Raw genomic sequence first — 21,386 nt, forward strand, 5'->3', positions numbered from 1 at the left:
TCAGGGGCGAATATCCCAGACATTTTTCACTCATTTGAGATTGTTCCAATGCAATGTTTACTCTGTTCCTCTCTCCACAGATGCTGCCAGACCTGTCGAGGTTCTTTTTTACAACATTTTATTTTTTATTTTAGATTTCGAGCATCCACAGTGTTTTGTTATTGTTTCTCTTGTACTGTTTTTTGTGTGCTGTTACTGCCTATCTTTTCACCGTCTGAAAGATGGAAACGTGTTCCTCATTTCCCAACACAGAAGATGTGATGGTATTTGGTTAAGATGATTTATGCCCATCTCCTTTGGTCCCATCCCTTCTGATAGAATGAGTTGTGTTCTTGGATTGACCATCAACTCACTGTCTTGATGGAGCATTGCAAGTAAATTGTAGATGATTGATTCTTAAACTTACACCCAAGGACAACAGCATTACTTAAAACAATGTGAAGAGTTAACCAATCTCTAATTTTGTTTTTAAATTGAGGGTATAATTGAGCTGTAAATTGAGGTATATGGAAAAGTGGCATCAGCTCAATCATAGCACACACTAACCCAGCAGAAAACCTTTGTCTGGAACGTAATGTACTTTATCACCTACCCAGTCACCTCTCTTCCTTGCTCTCTGTCTGTAGGATTGTAGAGGTGGCAGCCTGTCATTCCACTCATACCTCAGCTGCTAAGACCCAGGGTGGTCAGGTGTACATGTGGGGCCATTGCCGGGGCCAGTCGGTCACCCTCCCACGCCTCACTCACTTCTCCTGCACGGATGATGTGTTTGCCTGCTTTGCCTCTCCAGCAGTTACGTGGCGCCTTCTGTCCATAGGTAAGATGATAGTGAATCAGAGCTTTGAATCAGAGCACATAGATGAAAAAATCTGAATGGTTTTAATTTGAATTTTAAACTAATTGGCTTTCCTCTTGAACCTGCATTTTATTTTTGGTCCAGCAACAAAAAATAAAGTGAGTATTTTAATAATTAATTAGGTCACGGAACATTGCAGAACAGGAGGAGTTGATTCAGCCCATCCTCCCTGAGCTGGTAATTTGAAGAAGCTATCTAATTAGTCCGATTTCCCGCTGATGCTTACCGCAGCCCTGCATTTTTATCCTTTTCAAATATAAATCCAGTTTCCTTTTGAAAATTGTGATTTGAGTTTGCTTTTAGCGAGGACTTCAGGTGGCTATATGTAGGAGGACATCGCACGTTGGGTAGCTCCCGCTAGGGTCCAGCTTATTTTGTCCTTTCCACTCGTTCTTTGGGGGAGAAAATTTGTCTCAGGGGAGACTTAGTTGGCAAAGGATGTCTAAGAACTAGCGAAAGAATACTAAGAAGAAGGATTTGAATGCCAGTCCGCTGGCAGGGGTGAGCACAGCGAAAGGTGCATTGGCAGGGAAGATGGCGGAGGAAAGCTCGCCGGGTGGGGCCTTTGAGACACTGATGGAGGTGGTGGCGGCAGAATTTGAATGATGTTTCAACAGACATTTTGAGAGGCATGGGAAGGAGATGCTGGAATTGCTCAAGCAGTCGGTGGAAGTCTGCTGGCCCCGATCAGGGAGTTACTTGGAAGAACATCGGAGGTGATGCAGAAGCCGGGTGAGGTTTTGAAGTGGGTGAAGGACACACTGTCGAGGCACAGTGACAAGCTCACCTCGCTGGAAGATGAACTGGCAAAGGTAGAGAACAGAAATAAGGGCCTGAGCCAAGCTGGAGGACCTTGGGAATAGATTGCAGCTGCAGAATTTGAGGCTCGTGGGGCTGCCTGAAGAAGTGGAGGGCCTGCGACTGACAGAGTTTATTGCGACGATGCTGAGAAAGCTGATGGGGATGACATTCCCCCATGGAGTTGGATAGGGTCCACTGGTCGCATTGGCCAAAACCGTGGACAAATGAGCCACTGAGGGAGGTGATAGTTTGCTTCCATAGGGATCAATGCAAGGAGATGGTACTGAGGTGGGCCAAGCAGACACAGGAGATGACGTGAAAAGGCACCGGCATTTGTATTTACCAAGATCTTATGGTGGACGTGACGAAGATGCGGGTGGCCTTTAACAGGGAAATGGCAGCATTGTACAAGAGTGAAATATGTTTTGGAGTGGTCTACCCAGCGAAATTGAGGGTTACGCACAGCTCGAGGGACCATTTCCTTGAAGTGGAGGCATTCGTAAAGATAGGATGAGGTGGAGGTGTTCGTAAAGGCAGAAGGGCTGGGACTGGATTGAGTATGGTGGAAGAGAGACTTTGTTGCTATTGGGAGGGTTGGGGTTGATTGGGGACAAATGTTTGAAGAAGTTGTGTTTTCCTGTTTTTCTGTTAGTTTCGGTGTTTTGATGCCCTTGCGCTGGATATGGATATTAGGTGGTGGTGGAGTGTGGGGGTTATGCTTTGTGGGGCGCTTCGTAATGTAGGTTGGTTGGGTGGGGTGGAGAGGTTTTGATTTCTTCTGTTTGAGTGGGGAGAGAGGATCCCTGGTGGAAGGACTCCCTCGCTAGCAAACTGCAGTTCACTAGTGAATAGGAGAAAGCCGGGGGGGGGGGGGGGGAGATTTAGCGGCTCGGTGTATTTGTTTAGGCAGGTTTTGGCATGTCTAGGAGGTGTGAGGGGTGGGAAATGAGGCCAGTGAAACAGGCAGGAGGTTTTGTACAGTTAAATAATCTGAGGGCCGAAGTGGTGCTGTTGTTGCAGGCGACCCACTTGCGAGTAAAGGAACAAGTAATTCAGCGAGCTGGGATGATGTAGATTTTATGAAGAGGATGGTGATGGCAATCCCAAACATGGAAACTCATCAGTTGATTATAACGGGGAGGTCGTTGTTGCCTTGAGGAAAGCGGAGTATTCAGCGGTGTGATTCCCAAACAGGTTCCGCACCTGGTAGATGTAGTGCTGGGGAGTGGCCGGCCCCAGTTTGGATGTGAGGCTGCTATCGACTGGGATTTTGTGTACAGGTGGCCAACGTGGTGGATGAGTAGATAGGGTTTCACAAAAATGGGGAGCTTTCGCACTTGATGGTATGGAAGGCTCTGACGGTGGTGGTGAGGGGGGAAGCGATTGCAGGTGGATAGAGAAGCAAGGGAGGAACGTGAGCGGTTGGTGGATTGGAAGTATTTGGAGCATCCTACTCCAGAGCTTTCGGCCAGCAAGAAGCTGTTTGGACACAGTTTGATCTGATCTCCACGGATAAGGCGGTGCAGCGGTTATGGCGGACGAGGGGTCGTTTATGAGTACGGGGAGAAGTCCAGCCATCTGGTGAACCAGTTGAGGTGGCAGCTTCCTGGGAAATTATCCAGGTTCGAGAGCGTTTGGGGTGGAGGTGGTGGAGAAGGTAAACGGAGGTTTTGAAGCGTTTTATAAGAAGTTGTACAGTTCGGAGCCGCCAGAGGATGATTCGGGCTTGGTGGAGTTTTTGGAAGTGTCCCAGGGTAGAGGTGGAAGATGGAGCGGAGTTGGAGGAGCCGTTGGGGGTGGAGGAGCTTAGGGAGGTGATAGGAAGTATGCAGTCGGGCAAGGCACCGGAGCTGGATGAGTTTCCGTTGGAATTTTCTAAAACATTTGTAGACCAATTGGTGCTGTTACTGGTGGAGACGTTTGAAGAGTCAGCCCAGGAATCGCTGCTGGAGATGATGAGTCAGGTGTCCGTTCACTTCTGTTCAAAAAGGACAATGAAACAGCGGAGTATGGGTCATACCGGCCAATTTCATTGTTAAATGTTGGTGTAAATATTCTGACTAAGGTTCTGGCGCTTGGGTTGGAGGGATGTCACCCGCAGGTGGTCCGGGAGGTTCAAACAGGTTTTGTGACGGGTAGGCAATTACCTTCCAATATGCAGCACCTACTGAATGTGGCCCCCTCTTAGTCAGAGGGGAGAGTTCAAGAGGTGATAGTGGCATTAGATGCAGAGAAAGCTTTTGAAAGGGTAGAGTAAGGATACTTGTTTACGGTGTTGGAGCAGTTCGGCATGGCGCCTAAGTATGTGTTGTGGGTCAGACTGTTGGCGAAGGAACCAAGGGCCAGTGTTCGGACCAATAATATTAGCTCAAGTTATTTTTGGTTGTATAAGGCACGGCTACCCTTTGGCCTCCCACTGATTCGCGATGGTGACTAAGCCGTTGGCCATTGCTTTGAGAAGTTTGGATGAGTGGAGGGGGATAATTGGGGGCCGGAGAGCATAGGGAGTTGCTTTATGCTGATGATCTCTTATACATTACGGACCCGGTTCCCACGATGGGGGCATAATGGGGCTGTGAAGGCAGTTTGGAGCTTTCTCCGGATACAAATTGAATTTGTATTTTTAATGTTCAAAACAAGTTCAATAAAAATATTTTTTCAAACCGTTTGCTCCCACACTTTCAGCTGGTGCACCCCAGCTCACAACAACTTGCTGTGTTAAATTTTTTTCCTCGTCTTTCCCACCCTAAAGGCAATTGTCTTTAAATCTCTATCTAATTGCATTGACTCTTATCTATATTGATTGTGTTACAAATATAATTAAAATTGAGGCAGTAGCAATTAGTTTTCAGATTTCTGTGCCTCACTTTGTTCTTGTGATTTTTTACACTTGTTAAACATGTGCCTTCTCCCCTCCCTCCCCTGTAATATAATTTTTCAGATGAATGTTTAGAACAATTGAAAATCCCCAAACATTAGCTGCCCCAGATTGATCCTGTCAGTGGCACAAGTTATCTTGTCAAGGCATCTGTGTTGCTGCAGAGCACTGGCCTTTATCACTTGATTTTTTTTTTAGAACAGGATGATCACCTGACTGTAGCCCAATCTCTGCACAAGGAGTTTGACAGCTTGGAAACATCAGACTTAAAGTTCTGTGTGGAAGGAAAATTCATCCATGTTCATAAAGCTGTTCTAAAAATCAGGTACTGTTTTAAAATTTCACAAGCCAATGCTTTCTAGGAATTCAAGTTTTATGAGGATAGTTCTGCTACTAATGTTAATTCCTTTCTTACCCCTAGGTGTGAACATTTTCGAACTATGTTTCAATCCTACTGGAGTGAAGATGAAAAAGAGGTGATCGAGATTGACCAGTTTAGCTATCCGGTGTACCATGCCTTTTTAGAATACTTGTACACTGATTCTGTCAACCTACCTCCGGAGGATGCAATAGGTACTGTGATGTAATTAACTTTAATTTGCCTGCTATTTTCCATTCCCTGGTACAGCAAAAACAAGAGATACATCTTTTACCAATTTCAGCCACAGTTTGATCCATTACCCTCCTTCTTTGGTTCTTGTTAAATTTCAGTCATTGAATGCTCCGTGGCACATAACTTTCAGTTGCCAGACTCAATGTTGAAGGGGAAGAATAATTATACAATTGTGCATTCAAAGATCACATTTTAAAAAAACATTTAAAAATAAATTTAAAGTATCCAATTTTTTTCCCCCAATAAGAACAATACAGCACAGGAACAGGCCCTTCGACCCTCCACGCCTACGCCAATCACGTGTCCTATCTAGACCAATCACCTGTATCCTTCTATACCCTGTTTGATCATCTGCCTTTCTAGATAAGTATTAAAGGTCGCTAACGTATCTGCCTCAACCACCTTATTTGGTAGTGCATTTAAGCCACTACATGTAAACTGGAAAAAAAACTTCCCGCGCACATCTCCGCTAAACCTATCCCCCCTCACCCTGAACTTGTGCCCCCTTGTAATTTTCAATTCAGCCCTGGGAAAAAGCTCCCAACTGTTCACCCTATCCATATCCCTCATAATTTTATAAACTTCTTATCAGGTCGCCCCTCAGCCTCCGTCTCTCTGGGGAGAACAATCCCAGTTTATTCAGTCTCTCCTCATAGCTAATACCCTTCATACCAGGCAACATCCTGGTAAACCTTTTCTGTACTCTCCAAAGCCTCCACATCCTTCTGATAGTGCGGTGACCAGAATTGGACACAGTATTCCAAATGTGGCCAAACCAACGTTCTATATAACTGTAACATAATTTTTGAGCTTTTATACTCTATACCCTGTCCCATGAAGCCAAGCATGCCATATGCTTTCTTTACCACCATTTCCACATATGATGCCACTTTTAAGGATCTGTGGACCTGTACGTCCAGATCTCTCTGTGTCTCTATGCTCCTGATGGTTCTGCCATTTATTTTATAGCTCCCACCTGAATTGGATCTACCAAAATGCATCACCTCGCATTTGTCCGGGTTAAATTCCATCTTCCATTCTCTGCCCAATTTTGCAGCCTATCTATATCCTGCTGTATTCTCTCACAACCTTCATCACTATCCGCAACTACTGCAATCTTAGTATCATCCACAAACTTGCTAATCAGACCCACTACGTTTTCTTCCAAGTCATTTATATATATATTACAAACAGCAGAGGTCCCAGTACTGATCCCTGTGGAACACTACTAGTTACAGACCTCCATTCAGAAAAACACTCTTCCACTGCTACCCTCTGTCTTCTATGGCCAAACCACTTCTGAATCCATTCAGCTAGTTCACCCCTGACCCCATGTGATTTAATCTTTTGCACCAGCCTGCCATGAGGGACCTTATCAAATGCTTTACTAAAGTCCATGTAGACAACATCCACAGCCCTTCCCTCGTCAACCAATTTTGTCATCGCCTCAAAAAACTCAATTAAATTATTGAGACATGACTTCCCTCATACAAAACCATGCTGTATGTCGCTAATAAGACCATTCACTTCCAAATGTGCATAGATCCTATCTCTGAGAATCATTTCCAACAATTTCAGTCACTGACATCAAGCTCATTGGCCTATAATTACCCGGGTTATCTTTGCAACCTTTCTTAAATAACGGTACAATATTGGCTAACCTCCAATCCTTGTGGCCAACGAGGACACAGATTTCTGTTAAGAGGCCCAGCAATTTAATCTCTTGTCTCCCTCGGTAATCTGGAATAGAAGCTATCTGGCCCTGGGGATTTGTCTGCCGTAATGCTTTTTAACACACCAAACACTTCCTCCCTCGTAATAACGATCTGTTCCAAAGTGTTTACACATCCCTCTGAGACACCACCAATCAAGTGTCCCTTTCCTTTGTGAATACCAATGCAAGATACTCATTATGGATCTCACCTCTTTCCTCTGGTTCTACACACAATTTCCCTCCTTTGTCCTTGAGTGGACCAACTCTTTCTCAAGCTACCCTCTTGTTCCTAATATACGTATAAGATGCCTTGGGATTCTCCTTAATCCTATCTGCCAAGGACATTTCATGATCCCTTTTTGCCCTCCTAACTCCCTGCTTGAGCTCTTTTCTACTTTTCTTGTATTCTCAAGGGCTTCATCTGTTTTTACTTGCCTCTAAGGGGGGAATTTAGCATGACCAATTTACCTACGCTGCACATCTTTGGGTTGTGGGGGAGAATGTACAAACTCATTCACATTAATGTGTCAATTCTATGAAGATTTGAAAGGCCAGCACCTCTGGTAGTGGAGCACTCCCTCAGTACTGCACTGGAGTGTCAGCTTTTTTTTGTTCAAGTCTCTTGAGTAGGGTGCAGAAACTACTGATATCATGGAGCACAAAATTTCTCCAGTGAATGCACAAAGGCTGAATTTGAAGAGGTGGCTGAATATTACTGCTGTCAAACTCCTCAAAGCTGCCATATTTTGAAAATACAGTGAAAATATTTTGAATTTCTGACAGTCTGTATTTTTTCACTGCTGCTGGATTGTTCTTTTTTTAAAATACATTTAGCGTACCCAATTCATTTTTTCCAATTAAGGAGCAGTTTAGCGTGGCCAATCCACCTACCTGCACATCTTTGGTTGTGGAGGTGAAACCCATGCAAACATGGGGAGAATGTGCAAACTCCACACGGACAGTGACCCAGAGCCGGGATTGAACCTGGAATCTCGGTGCCGTGACGCAGCAGTGGTAACCATTCCGCCACCGTGCTGCCTGCTCTGGATTGTTCTAATGGAAGATCACTACACCTGTATGATGGATCCTGGTGCAGCAGCTCCTTATTACATCTTCATTTAATTACCAAAATACATAAACGTTTAGGGTAAGAAAAAGGAACAGTAATCAAGGAAATAATGGTACTAAAGAGTGACAGATTCTCCAGGATCAAGTCGTTTCCATCTTCTGGTGTTAAAGGATGTAGGTGAGAACAGTGCAAATGCCTAACTATAATCTTTCAAAGTTCTGTTGATCAAGAACCTTTAGCTGGGAGAAGTGTGCCTATCTCTCTTACATTTAAGAAAGGTATGAGAGGGAAATCAGGAAATTATAGATCAGTCAACCTAACATCGGGGCTGTCAGGAAATTACTCGACTCCTTAAGTGTCTAAAGGCATTTTCAGTTCAGAGAGAGAAAAGCCAGCATGGATTTGTAAAACTTATTGAATAATAAGTTGGAGGTTACCAAAGTAGTGGAGAGGGAACAATCTATGGATGTTCTTTATTTGGACTTTCAGAAAGCATTTGGTAAAGCTCTCTGAGACTTTTAGCTCATTTTGGGAATTCATGGAATTAAAGCCAAATTATTGACCTGATTAGGAAATTGGATTAATGGCAGAAGATGGACAGTAGAGAAATTGGCTGGGTACTCTAATTCGCAGGATGTGATGAATTGTTTGCTGCAAGGATGTATGTTGGGGCCTCAACTATTCACCGCATATATTAATTACTTGAGTGAGGTTATAAAACACCTCTACCTGCAATGGGTGGTAGAGGTTTGGAATTCTCCTCCGCAAATGGCATGTGGTGCTAGATTAGTTGTTCATATTTAGTCAGAGGTAAGATTTAAGCCAAAGCTGTGAAAGGTTATGAGGCAAAGGTGGGTATATGGAGTTGGTTGGCAGATAAGCTATGAACTAGCTGAATGACCTACTCTTGTTCTTCTCTTCCTGTGTTCCTACTTTTGCACATGTGAGATCTCAACAATGTATGAAATGAAAGGAATGACCAGTTAATCTGCTTTTTGGTAGTTTTGGCTACTGCAGAAATGATGACCAGATGCTGCCTACAGCGCTGAGGATCTGGGTTCGATCCCGGCCCTGGGGCCACTGTATGTTTGGCCACGCTAAATTGCCCCTTAATTGGAAAAAAGTAATTAGGTACTCTAATTTAAAAAAAAGAGAAAATGATGATGAGATCATTGGATTATGCTCTGCTCTCTTTTACCTCCCATGTGGACAGTTATACAGGGTGTTAATTTGTTATCCAAAAAACCCCCCAGCAATACTGGACATCCTCAGTAATACATTGAATCATCAGCCTGGATTATATGCAAATACTCTGTTGTGAGGCTTGAAATCACAACCGGCTTATTAACAACTGGGCCAAGCTGATGCCTAGAATCCTCTTACTCTCTATCTGTTTCCCAACTGTATTAGTTTTTATGCTCAATACCCTGTTTGACACACACTGCTTCAGACATTTACCATCCTTTCACTAAAGAACTTCTGTAAATCATCAACCATCACCGTTTCCACTCTAAAGTCCTTGTACATGTTGTCATCTTCCAAATCTATGCCCATCTTTTCCACAACGTTATGTTTGAACGCCAGCAATCAGTTTTCCACTCCTCCTGCAACGTGAAAGTGGATCTAAGTAAACTCATTGATACATCCACTGTGAAAACATTAAACTATCCCTGCACAACCTTCTCAACTTGCTGCAACCTTTGACACGTTCATGAGACTCTCCTCCGAAATGACCCTCCTCCATTGTCCAGCTGATTTGGGATTGCCCTTGCCTGGTTCTATTATCTGTCCAGCCAAAGCGAGAGAATCACTTGCAATGGCTTCTCTTACTGCTCCTGAAATGTTACCTTTTGTGTCCCAGGGACCCAGGTTTGGCCCCTTCCTATTTCTTGGGTATGTGCTGCACCTCAGTGACATCTTCCGAATACAAAATGCAGAATGTCAGATTCCCCCTAGGCTGATTAAACCCAGTTTAAATATACTTGTCATTAATTAAAGTATATGTAATCTTTCCTCCTTTAATAGTCCAGATTGTATATACCTCGGGGTCTTGCCATTACCTGTACATCTCAGATGTTGAGCTTTTCTCATTTTTTCCCCCCAAATCCTTTCAATATTTGGGATTCTTTTCGTCGTTGTTCTGCACACCATCTCCAACGCTTGCAGTATGGTACCTAGACTCAAATCCTGTACTACAATGTCAAACACATTCCATTGTAAAATGTTAGTAGAGGCCATTTACATTTGTCATGCTTTTTATTGTTTGTCCTTATTACATCGCTTTGTTAATTGTTCTCTGATTTATACTCATTCTGTTCCTCATATCCAAAGGTTTTGTCAGCGTCACCTCTTTTCTGTACAGCTGAGTGGTATGAATGGGTGCTATGATTTTAGTTTAGCTTGCTGGCTGCATAAATTATGTGACTTGTGGAAGTGACGTTTAATGTTGGATCCAACTAGGTAGTATTGTACAAAACCTGAGAGGTTCTCTTGCATTAGATTTTTAAAATATTATTTTTGCTCAAGTTGAATTTTAGAGCCTTTTACATCAGTTATGATTAGATTTATTTTTCACAGGGCTTCTGGACCTGGCTACTTCTTACTGTGAAAACAAAGTGAAAAAACTGTGCCAGGAGATAATTAAGAGAGGCATTACTGTGGAGAATGCATTTTTATTGCTGTCAGCAGCTGTCCGATATGATGCCAAGGTGAGAACACAATAAATGCTGAAAGTTTATATTTAAGCCAACATTGTGGTTGTTAAATTGAGTTGCACTGGATTTCAAGCTAAACAGACTTTTGTGAACTCGGAATCTGCAACAGATTTTTTGTATATCTAGGTACCACCAGATTCTGAGGAAATGTTTATCTCCCTATATCAAATCATAATTTAAAAAAAAAATGTTTTCATTGGGTTTTGTACATGGTATAATTACAAATATACACACAAAAAAAGGAAGTTAAACCACATAATGAGAAAGGGTTTATTCCCCCCCCCTTTTTCTTTTTTTTTTACAAAACAAAGCAGGGTGGGAGGGGCACTTGCGTGGAGCCCCTGATGTTATTTACACTTTTTGGTTAGCTTTTTATTGCTCTACAGTCGCATAAGCTTCGGCCGTCGGTCATTCCTTTCTTTCACTTTTTACCTTGCTGCGTTTGTTGTGGCCATTATCCTCTCCTGTGCGTCCTCCCCAGTTTGTGTTCCCTTCTGGTTCCCATCTAATGTTATCGAAGTCCGTCACTTTCAGGCATGGCTCCACCCTCATCACCACCACGTTGGACATTGCCTTGAAGAAGGCTGTGTAGTAACCAGCCAGTCTGGGGCAAGACCAGAACTTGGCGTGGTTGGCACCGTTCACATCTGTCCTCCACCTCTGGGAAGAACCTACTCATTTGGGTTCTGGTCAAGTGGGCTCAATTTTAAAAAATATATATATATTTTGATTACCCAATTCATGTTTTTCAATTAAGGGACAATTTAGCATGGCCAATCCACCTACCCTGCACATCTTTGGGATGTGGGGGCGAAACCCATGCAAACATGGGGAGAATGTGCGAACTCCGCACGGGCAGTGACCCAGAGCCGGGATCGAACCTGGGACCTTGGTGCCATGAGACAGCTGTACTAACCAGTGTGCCACCATGCTGCTGTCAAGTGGGCTCTACCACTTTTAGTTGCCATGATGTGGAGATGCCGGCGTTGGACTGGGGTGAGCACAATGATTCATCTGAGAAAGGAGCTGTGCTGCGAAACAAACCTGTTGGACTTTAACATGGTGTTGTAAGACTTCTTACTTTTAGTTGCGTTAGGTTGAGTCTTGTGCATGTGGAGGTGGAGCTGACCCTGTGCAGTGCTTCGCTCCAGAGTCCCCACCCTATTTCAAACCCCAGGTCTTTCTCCCAGTAGGGCCCAGTTCGGTGTCGGCCCCCTCTTATCAGTTGTTCGTACATGTCGTTACAGTTCCCTCTGCCTAGAATGTCTGCGTCCAGTAGTTCTTCCAATAGTGTCTGTCGCGGTGGTTGGGGGTATGTCCTTGTCTCCTTTCGTTGGAAGTTTTTAATCTGCAGGTACCCGAGTTCATTGCTCTTTGCTAGCTGGAATCTTTGTCGTTCGTCCAGCGTTGTGATCCATCAGTATATAGGTTCCTGACTGTCAATGTCCCCCCGTCCTGTCTCCATCTTTTAAGGTGGCGCCAGTGAGTGCCGGTGTGAACCTATGGTTATTGCAGATGGGAGCTTTGTCAGACATTTCGGTCAGGCCAAATTGCTGCCATAGTTGGTTCCAGGTCTGGAAGGGAGCTACCACCACCTGGCTGCTTGAGTGTTTTTTGGCTGGGGGTGGGAGTGTCGCCGTGGCGAGGGCCCAGAGCGAGGTTGAGGTCCCTTTGCAGGAGGTCTCCTCCACGTGCACCCACTCGGCTTCTGGCTCCTTTATCCATCCCAGCACTCTTTCTGCTGTTGTTGCCCAGTAGTAGTACTGTAGGTTTGGGAGGGCTAGTTTTCTGTAGGACCTTCTTCTCTCCCCCACCCCCCTTTTACAAACGGCATGATTAGTTTGTCCAGTGAGTTGAAAAAGGCCTGGGGATATAGATTGGGATGGATCTAAGTAGGAAGAGCAGGTACCTGGGCAGCACGTTCATTTTGAACGTCTGCACTCTCCCTGCCAGGGAGAGTGGGAGTGTGTTCCATCTCTGCAGGTCCTTTTTTACTACTTCTGTCAGACTGGTCAGGTTCCACTTGTGGATCCCTGTCCAGTCATGAGCGATTTGAATCCGGAGGTAGTGAAACTGGTGTCGGACTTGTTTAAACGGCAGTCCCACCGGTGCTGCCCCTCCCCCTTGCGGGTTCACCGGGAAGATATCACTTTGCTCATGTTGAGTTTGTAGCCCGAGAAGGCACCAAACTCTTTCAGGAATGTGATTATTCCTTCCATGCTGCTCTTTGGGTCCGAAATGTAGAGGAGCAGGTTACCCACATAGAGAGAGACTCTGTGCTATCTGTCTCCTCTTTGGATCCCCCTCCAGTTCTTTGCTGTTCTGAGTGCGACCGCTAGTGGTTTGATCGCTAAGGCAAACAGCAGCGGGGACAATGGGCAACCCTGCCTGGTGCCGCTGTGCAGCTGTAAGTCCTGGGAGCTAGTTTTCCGAATGTCATGAGAGCGTTATACAGGAGCTTCACCCAAGAGGTGAATCCTATTCCGAGCCCGAACCGCTCCAGTACCTCTGAGGTACTTCCACTCGACTCTGTCGAAGGCCTTTTCTGTGTCCAGGGAGATGATTACCTCGGGTCATGATCACGTTCAGCAGGCGCCTGATGTTTGATGTTAGCTGTCGACCTTTGGCAAAGCCCATTTGATCCTCTGCCACCACCCCTGGTACGCAGTTCTCCAGCCTTTCTGCTAGGAACTTGGCCAATATTTTAGCACCGCCGTTTAGTAGTGAGATGGGTTGCTATGAACCGCACTCCGTTGGGTTTTTGTCTTTCTTGGGTATTGGCTTGTGCCAGAGTAGGTGACAGTGTGCCCCTTACCAGAAAATCTGTGAACATCTCCCAAGGTTGCGAGGCCAGAACCGTCACAAATTATTTGTAGAAGTCTGCCGGGAAACCATTCGGTCCCGGCACCGTCCCCGCCTGCATTGAGACGATACTCTCCATGATCTCTCCCAGTGCTTCCACGCCCCATTTCCTGTCTTCCCCCACGACTGGCATGTCCAGTCCATCGGGGAGCTGTTTCATCCTAGAGTCCCCTGCTGGGGGCTCTGAGGTGTACAGTCCCCGGTAAAAGGCCTTGGAAGGTTTAGTTGACCTTGTCTGGGTCTGTTTCTAATGTGCCTCTGCTATCCCTAATTTGTGTGATCTCTCTTGTGGCAGTCTGCTTTCTCAGCTGGTGAGTCGCAGGCGGCTGGCTTTGTCTCCGTATTTTTATAGGGTCTCCCGTACCTGGCGGAGCTGGTGCACCGCTTTCTTCGTAGAGAGGTCAAAGTCCATTTGTAGCTTTTTCCTAGTGGCCAGGAGCTCTACGGTCGGGTCCTCGGAGTATTTACGGTCTACCTCCAGTATGGAATCGACTAGCTGTTGCTTAGCCGCTCTCTCCTCCCTGTCTCTTTGTGCTTTAAAGGCATTAATTTCCCCTCTAACCATGGCCTTCAGCATGTCCCACAACGTGGAAGGTGAGATCTGCCAGTTCTGGTGTTTTTTTGTGTATTCAGCTATGGCCTGTGATACTTGCTGAAGACCTCGTTGGCCAGTCGTGCAGTGTCCAACCTCCATGTGGGGCCTTGGGCACTGCCTGTCTCCAACCTCACATCTGTATAATGTGGAGTGTGGTCGGAGATTACGATTGTGGAATATTCCGCCTTGACCAGCCCTGGAAGCACTGATTTTCCCCCCCACAAAGAAGTCGATCCGAGAATATAAGTTATGCACTGGGGAAAAGGCAAACTCTTCCGCTGGGTGGGTGAACCTCCAAGGGTCCACCGCCCCCATCTGTTCCATGAAATGACCGAGTTCCATCGCCATGTTTGAGGTCTTTCCAGTTTTGGGGTTCAACCTGCCTGTCTGCGGGTCCTGTATACAGTTTTTTTTTAAAAATTTAGCTTACCCAATAATTTTTTCCAATTAAGGGGCAATTTAGTGTGGCCAATCCACCTATCCTGCACATCTTTTGGGTTGTGGGGGCGAAACCCACGCAGACACGGGGAGAATGTGCAAACTCCACACGGACAGTGACCCAGGGCCGTTATTCGAACCCGGGTCCTTAGCGCCGTAGGCAACAATGCTAACCACTGTGCCACCGTGCTGCCTTCCTGTATACAGTTAAAGTCTCCCGCCCAGATCAGTCGATGCGTCGCTATGTCGGGGATTTCCGCCATGGTCTTTTTTATGAATTTCGTGCCCAGTTGGGAGTGTACACGTTAACGAGGACTACTGGTGCCTCATCTAGGACCCTGCTGGGCATCACGTACCATCTCCCTGGGTCCGTAACAGTCTTCGTCGCCTTAAACATCGTCCTCTTATTAATTAGTATGGCTACCCCCCTGGCCCTCGACCTGTAACAGGAATGGTAGGTCTGTCCAACCCAGCTCTTACCCGCAGTCAGTCCTGCTCTCTCAGGTGTGTCTCTTGGAGTAAGACTATGTCGGCTTTTAAGTTTCTTAGGTGGGTGAAAACTCAAATCTTTTCACTGGGCCGTTAAGACCCCTGACATTCCAGGTGACCGCTCCTGAGGATTAACCACACTTACCTGGTGTATGCGCCCCTGCCCTCTGGTATTTCCCTTTGTTAGGGGGCCCTCCCAGATAGCCGCAGTCAATGTTCTCCCCACGGGTTTCCCTTTATCCAAGGGGCACCCAACTGTACGCCCACCATGTGGAAATGCCCCTGCAAACTGGGGTTTCCCTTTGTTGAGGGGGCACCCAACATTGCTGCCAACTGTGCACACACCACATGGGTAGACCCCTATACACCGGGATCTCCATTCGCCCAGAGACCATGCTAAGTGGTTGCTTGCAGTGCATCTTTGCTCCGGGCCCCAGATTGCAGCCCTTTATAGCCATATTGTCGCTTTTGCTCCATTCCTGTCTTTTTCTCTCTCTCTTTGCTCTCCCATCCTCGCTGCTTGTCGTCCCGCCTCTATCTGCTGTGTGCTCCCGGCACTAACTTTCCCGCTGGATGGTGACCCCATTCCCAGGTCTTACTGTCCCGTTTTTCTCTCGCCCGCTGTCTGTAATTCTTGCCCCTTTCTGCGTCTTACCCTGCGTTTTTTCCGATTGCCGCCCCACCTTCACTCTGCCACTACTTGTGTTTGCACAAATGGGGCTACGTTCTCCCTCCTGAAGCGGACTCTCATGGTGGCCTGCTGCTTGTCGATCAGGATGTGTTTGGGGCCGGGGGGGGGGGGGGGGGGGGGAAGAGAGAGGTAATTCCCCTCCCCCACGTGTCGTCTTGCTGCCACGTTGTCATTCCCCTTGTTGTCGCTGCTCCAGGCCGCACTCCGCGATGAACTTGTCAGCTTTGGCAGGGGCTGTGGAAAAAACGTTCTTTGCCGAATGTGACTCAGAGCTTGGCTGGGTACAGCATACCAAAATGTACGGCGCTCTTGTATAGTGTGGCTTTTGCCCTGTTAAATTCCGCCCTGCGCTTAGCCAGGTCAGCCCCAGTGTCCTAGTATATTCTGATTCTGTGTCCTTCCCAACTGCAGTTCTTGGACTGCCTGGCCCAGCACAAGATTCTTTCCCGGTTCTTTACGGGTCCGTGGGAGGAGAACCACCTGACGTGCGACTGCTCAGCACATCATCGTCACTGGAAGTCCCATATCTAACCATAAATAATGATAATAGCTTAATGACCATAGTAACACTAGGCTGTTTGGCCCATGAGCCCGATTTCATATAGAATCCGTCTTTGATTTGGTTTTGACTTGCATCCTCCACCAAGTTCTCCTTCATCTTGCCTGAACCCCATCTCCGTTCCCCCTCTTACTGACCTTCCCTCTTCCATTTCTCAGCTCTGCACTCGCTCCTCCCTTCAGCCCCTTCTCGTTTTGCCTGCTCCCGTGTTATACCCTCCATGCCTATTAACACTGTGTCTGCTCTTGACTGTTTTCTTTTGAGATGATTGCCATTTAAGACAAAGTACCCTCTGCTCAGGAGGATATCTACATTGCCGATCTCTTCCTACGCTGGCAAATAGTCACCCACTACCTATCCTCCTAAACTTTGAGCTGCAGGGCGACTACTTCTGGGAATGTGGGTGTTCCAGGAAATACTCGGCTTCCTCTATGCTCTGCAGCGACTCCAGTCATGTCTCAACCCGAAGCAACTGGAAGCACTTGCTGCACGTATGGCTATCCAGGACACATGAAGGGTCCTCAAGATCCAAGTGGCACAGTAATTTCAGATAGTGAATCTCTGGTTGCTCTTTATTTTGTTCGAAGTTTATCCTCAACAGCAAATAGCTTTTATAAAGAATCTTCAATGTAGTAAATCACTACAAGGCACTTCACAGGAGCGTTATTAAACATGCTTTGACACAAATAAATATTAGGCTAGACAATAAAAAGCATGATTAAACAGAACTGCTTAAGGAGGGAGAGAGAGTGAGGTAAAGAGGTTTCAATGCTTTGGGAGGGAATTTCAAAGCCTGTGGCTCAGGGATCCGGAGGTACATCTGTCAATGGTACAGCAATTCAAATTCTGGATGTGCAAGAAGCCACAATTGGAGTAGTGCAGAAATCTGAGGTTGTGGAGCTGGAGGATGTTACAGAGCTGGGGATGGGCGATGCCAAAAAGGGATATAATATAATCTTTATTGTCACAAGTAGGCTTACATTAACACTGCAATGAAGTTACTGTGCAAAGCCCCTAGTCACCACACTCCGGCGTCTGTTCGGGTACACTGGGGGAGAATTCAGAATGTCCAAATTATCTAACAAGCACATCTTTCGGGACTTGTAGAAGGAAACCCGTGCAGACTCCGCACAGTGACCCAAGCTGGGAATCGATCCTGTGACCCTGGTGCTGTTAAGCAACAGTGCTAACGTGCTGCAGGTATATGAAACATAGTGAGAAATTTTAAATTGGGGCATTGGTAGACTGGGATCCAGTGTAGACCGACAAGCACAGGAGTGATGGGCAAACAGAACTTGGTGCGAGTTAGAGATGAGCTCGAGTTTATGGAAGGTAGGAAATCAGCTCGGAGAGCATTTGAACAGTCAAGTATAGAGATAGCACAGGCATGAAAGAGGGTTTCCGTAGCAGATGAGCCTAGACAGGGTGGAGTTTGACAATGTTACATTAGTCGTGTTGGTAGTTGAGTTGGAGACCTGTGTCAGGATTAAATATGCCACTGAGGTTGCAAATTACAGGGAGAGGGGTAGAGTCAGTCACTAAGGATTCAAGTTTTAGTGGGTGTAATGATATGTAGACAGACATGTAACCTAAGGGTTAATCACAACACTTAGCTGTGGCACTACCACTAGATCTACTATATAACTGAGCTCCCAAAGGCTCTTGGTCTCTTTCCATGTAGGAGTAACTAGACAGCAGTCGTGTATCAGCATCAGGTCACAGCCTAGCCACCACATGAAGTTCAGATACAGTCATTTCTCATTATTTTATTTCTAGAGTTAGTTCAATAGTGTTGAACTCATTAGTTTTATCTTTTACATTGAAGACTTGTGTATTCTTCAACCAGTAATGAGAGATATTACTTTAACAAAGTAATACAACATGCTACCAGGAGTAGCAATAAAATATAACAGTGGGGACCAAAGTAATGGTAGGGGAGGCGTCGAGAGGATTGGTGGTGAGGTAGAGCTGGGTGCCATCAGCACACATGTAGAATATATATGTAGGTATAGTGTCCCCAGCTTCCTATGTTTATTTATGCATATTAGATTTCTATTTAATGCAATTCAGAACCATGTTGGTATCTTTTGCTCAGTAATTTTAATCTTATACTCTTTGATCTAATTAAGTACTCTGATCATTTATGTATTTACTTCTGTTGGTTTAAAATACTTGGGACATCCTTCCTGTCTGCAGCAAATTCCCCCACTCATTAATTTATGCACAATAAACACATTGCAAATGTCCAGCAAATGTTTGAGTTCCAGAAATCCAAATTCTGTACAACTTTCCTCACCCTTTCTGTTTTTTGCTTGTTTCTTGCTACTGGACTCTACTACTCATGGCTTCAACTGAAGTATTTGCAATGGCAGTGTGATGTTTCAAATTCTTTTCCGTTTTAAAGTAATTTACCAACATTATCATAACCCATAAAGCTACCGAGTACTCAGAAATTCTGGCCATGGGCCTCCCATGAACACTTTCCCCTTTACAGATGCTGCTGGTCTTATTTCAAGTAAAGTCTGAAATGCAAGACATGGATTAAATTCTTCAAACAGGTTCAAAGATGCTGGCCAGCTAAAGATTAGAAGCTCTATGACAAAGCAGGTACTTTCCATTCAGCTGCCAAAGCAAAATTGTTTTATTTTCTTTTGCTGCTTCTCATTCCCACAGGAAAGACTGAGGCCATGTTTCGGTTCATCGACAAGATGTTATTCAGCGAGTGGATGAGGATTGTGTCAGTTATTAGCTGCACTTTCTCATCTGTTTTGAGGATGTTTCCCCTTTTTGGGGAGTCTAGAGCTGGAGTACACAGTTTAAAAATTAGGGGTCTTCCATTTAAGACTGAGATGAGAACTTTTTTTCTCTTTCAGGGTCATTAGTCTGTGGAATTCTCTTCCTCAGCGACGCTGGATCATTGACTATATTTAAAGTTGAGTTATATTTTTGATCAAGAAGGAAGTCCAGGGTTATGGAGGACCTACAGAAAAGGAGTTGAGGCCACAATAAGATCAATCATGATCTTATTGAATGGTAGAGCAGGCTCAAGGGGCTGAATGGCCTACTGTTCCTAATTCTTGTGCTTGAAATATCTGCAACAAAATGTAATGGTGGCTGCAAGTCAGGAGATGCTTGCTGTGCAGTGACAGCATTAATGATTTGACCCACAGACTCATGAACGTGCTGCTAGTAACTATACTTATTTCATGGACCACCTGGAGAGTTTCTGTGGTTGAAAACCACACACTAATTTACCCTTCACAGAAATCTAGAACAGGAGGAACAGTAAGGAGCATTGTGTAATAGTGTTTGGGAACTTCAACAACATCAACACCAAACCCATTCGAGTATTGACCACTGTAATTGTTTCTCTGATACCCAAATGTATATCTACCTCCCCAGTCTCCATCCCCCCAAACAGTTGCCTACTTATGTGTTGTAAATAATTTTGCCAGTTGTACAGCGTTGCTGCTGTTGAGCTGGTGCACAATACCCTACCAGTTGTTCTATTTTATTTTTTATTATTACTTTTGTTTTGTATGTTTGGGTGTGCCCTTCTCTTCTATATATGTATATATCTGTGTGTGTGTGTATGTATGTATATATATATATGTATATATCTGTGTGTATATATATTTCTTAATCTGTGTACATAACGGTAAATATACTTTGTTCAAAAAGCCAATAAAAAACATTTATATTTTTAAAAAGTGTTTGGGAACTTCAGATTAAACAAGTTTAGTGTCTAATATGACTTGAACTGGAAACCTGCTTTTTCCTGGTTCTCTGCGCTATGCTGTTGGCTGCAATGTAGAATGTTTCCCTATCCCTGCCTTCATGTCCAGTGATTTTGCCACCAGGAAATATTCATGGGAAATTCTTTCTTTTGTGTCTAGGATTTAGAACAATTTTGCTTCAAATTCTGTATGAATCATTTGACTGCAATCACCAACACTGATGCGTTTTGGCAAATGGATGGAGTTCTCCTGAAAGAATTCATTGGGAAAGCAAGCAAATGTGGAGCTTTCAGAAACTGAATTGATTGAGTAGATGTACTCAAGTGATGTTACAAATGTACTTTTCCCATAATTTTATGGGAATCGGATACAAATTTTGTGAAATGTTCCAACCAACCCAACTATAGAAAGTTATACGACAGCCAGTATGATGTGTAACGGATGGATATAAAGGGTTAGCATATTCACAGAAAATTACAACAAAATTTAACTTGTTCAATGTATTTGAAAAGATTGGACCACAATTGTAGCTCATTGCTTGACTGCGCTTGGTTTCCTGAATGTAAATAATTACATACCTGACGTGTAGCAGGCAATGTTTATAATAAATTTAGATGATCATGTACATAATTTTTACTAAATCAAGAGAACTGCATTATTCCCATTCCTCTTTTAGCTCGCAATTGGGTGACAGTGACTACTCTATCTTATCTTGAATCAAGCATCTATTTAAGTTCACAAATTTGATAAACAGAACCAAATTGCTGCCAAACTTTTAAAGAAAAAGTTATAGCGCAGCCAGAACTGTTAACTCCTTATTTTTTTATTGAAACGTGTGAAACTCCTATTGATTGAATTCCAAGACTGTGCTTTCGCTGTGGGTATCGGTTGCAACTGCTTTCATGGATTTAATTCTAGATATTGGGAATACCATAGTGTATTGACCTGCAATGAATTCCAAATAACAGGATCTTGCAAGAAAGAAAACTATCAAACAGAAAGCCTGACATCCACTCTGCATTCACATGGGTGTACAGTTGGTTGTCTCTGTCAGTCATGTTTTCGAAAAGCATTCAAATTGTGTGCCGTTACTAAATGGTAAGTTTGCTTTACAACTGCAAATTATATTTATCTTCTGGTTTTGGAAATGTTGACTGCAGATTGTTCTGTGGATTTAATTGGGATATTAGTATATTATAATAAATTGTACAAGCTGATTTTGCACAAAAGTGACTTGTCATTTGTGTTTTCAGATATTGGAAAACTGACCCAGATCACAAACAAAGTTGCTGCATTCATTTGTGATTATCAGAGCATAAGAAATTAGAGTGGGGCCTGCTCAACCAAAAATAAAATCATGGCTATTCTGA

General features: G+C 44.5%; 1 protein-coding gene across 8 annotated transcripts in view; it reads left to right on the top strand.

Annotated features, from left to right (window-relative positions):
• Positions 1–21,245, top strand: part of rcbtb1 (regulator of chromosome condensation (RCC1) and BTB (POZ) domain containing protein 1) — an 80,794-nt gene extending 59,549 nt beyond the window's left edge. For all 8 annotated transcript variants that reach the window (XM_038802612.1, XM_038802609.1, XM_038802608.1 and 5 more), the window contains 5 exons: positions 627–817; positions 4,734–4,860; positions 4,957–5,108; positions 10,509–10,639; positions 20,176–21,245. In XM_038802612.1, coding sequence (XP_038658540.1) covers positions 627–817; positions 4,734–4,860; positions 4,957–5,108; positions 10,509–10,639; positions 20,176–20,316 — 742 coding nt within the window. In that variant the 3' untranslated portion in view covers positions 20,317–21,245. The remainder of the gene's footprint in view (positions 1–626; positions 818–4,733; positions 4,861–4,956; positions 5,109–10,508; positions 10,640–20,175) is intronic.
• The last annotated feature ends 141 nt before the right edge of the window (positions 21,246–21,386 follow it).

This window comes from Scyliorhinus canicula, chromosome 7 (assembly GCF_902713615.1).
Source record: "Scyliorhinus canicula chromosome 7, sScyCan1.1, whole genome shotgun sequence".
In the NCBI taxonomy this organism is placed as follows: domain Eukaryota; kingdom Metazoa; phylum Chordata; class Chondrichthyes; order Carcharhiniformes; family Scyliorhinidae; genus Scyliorhinus; species Scyliorhinus canicula.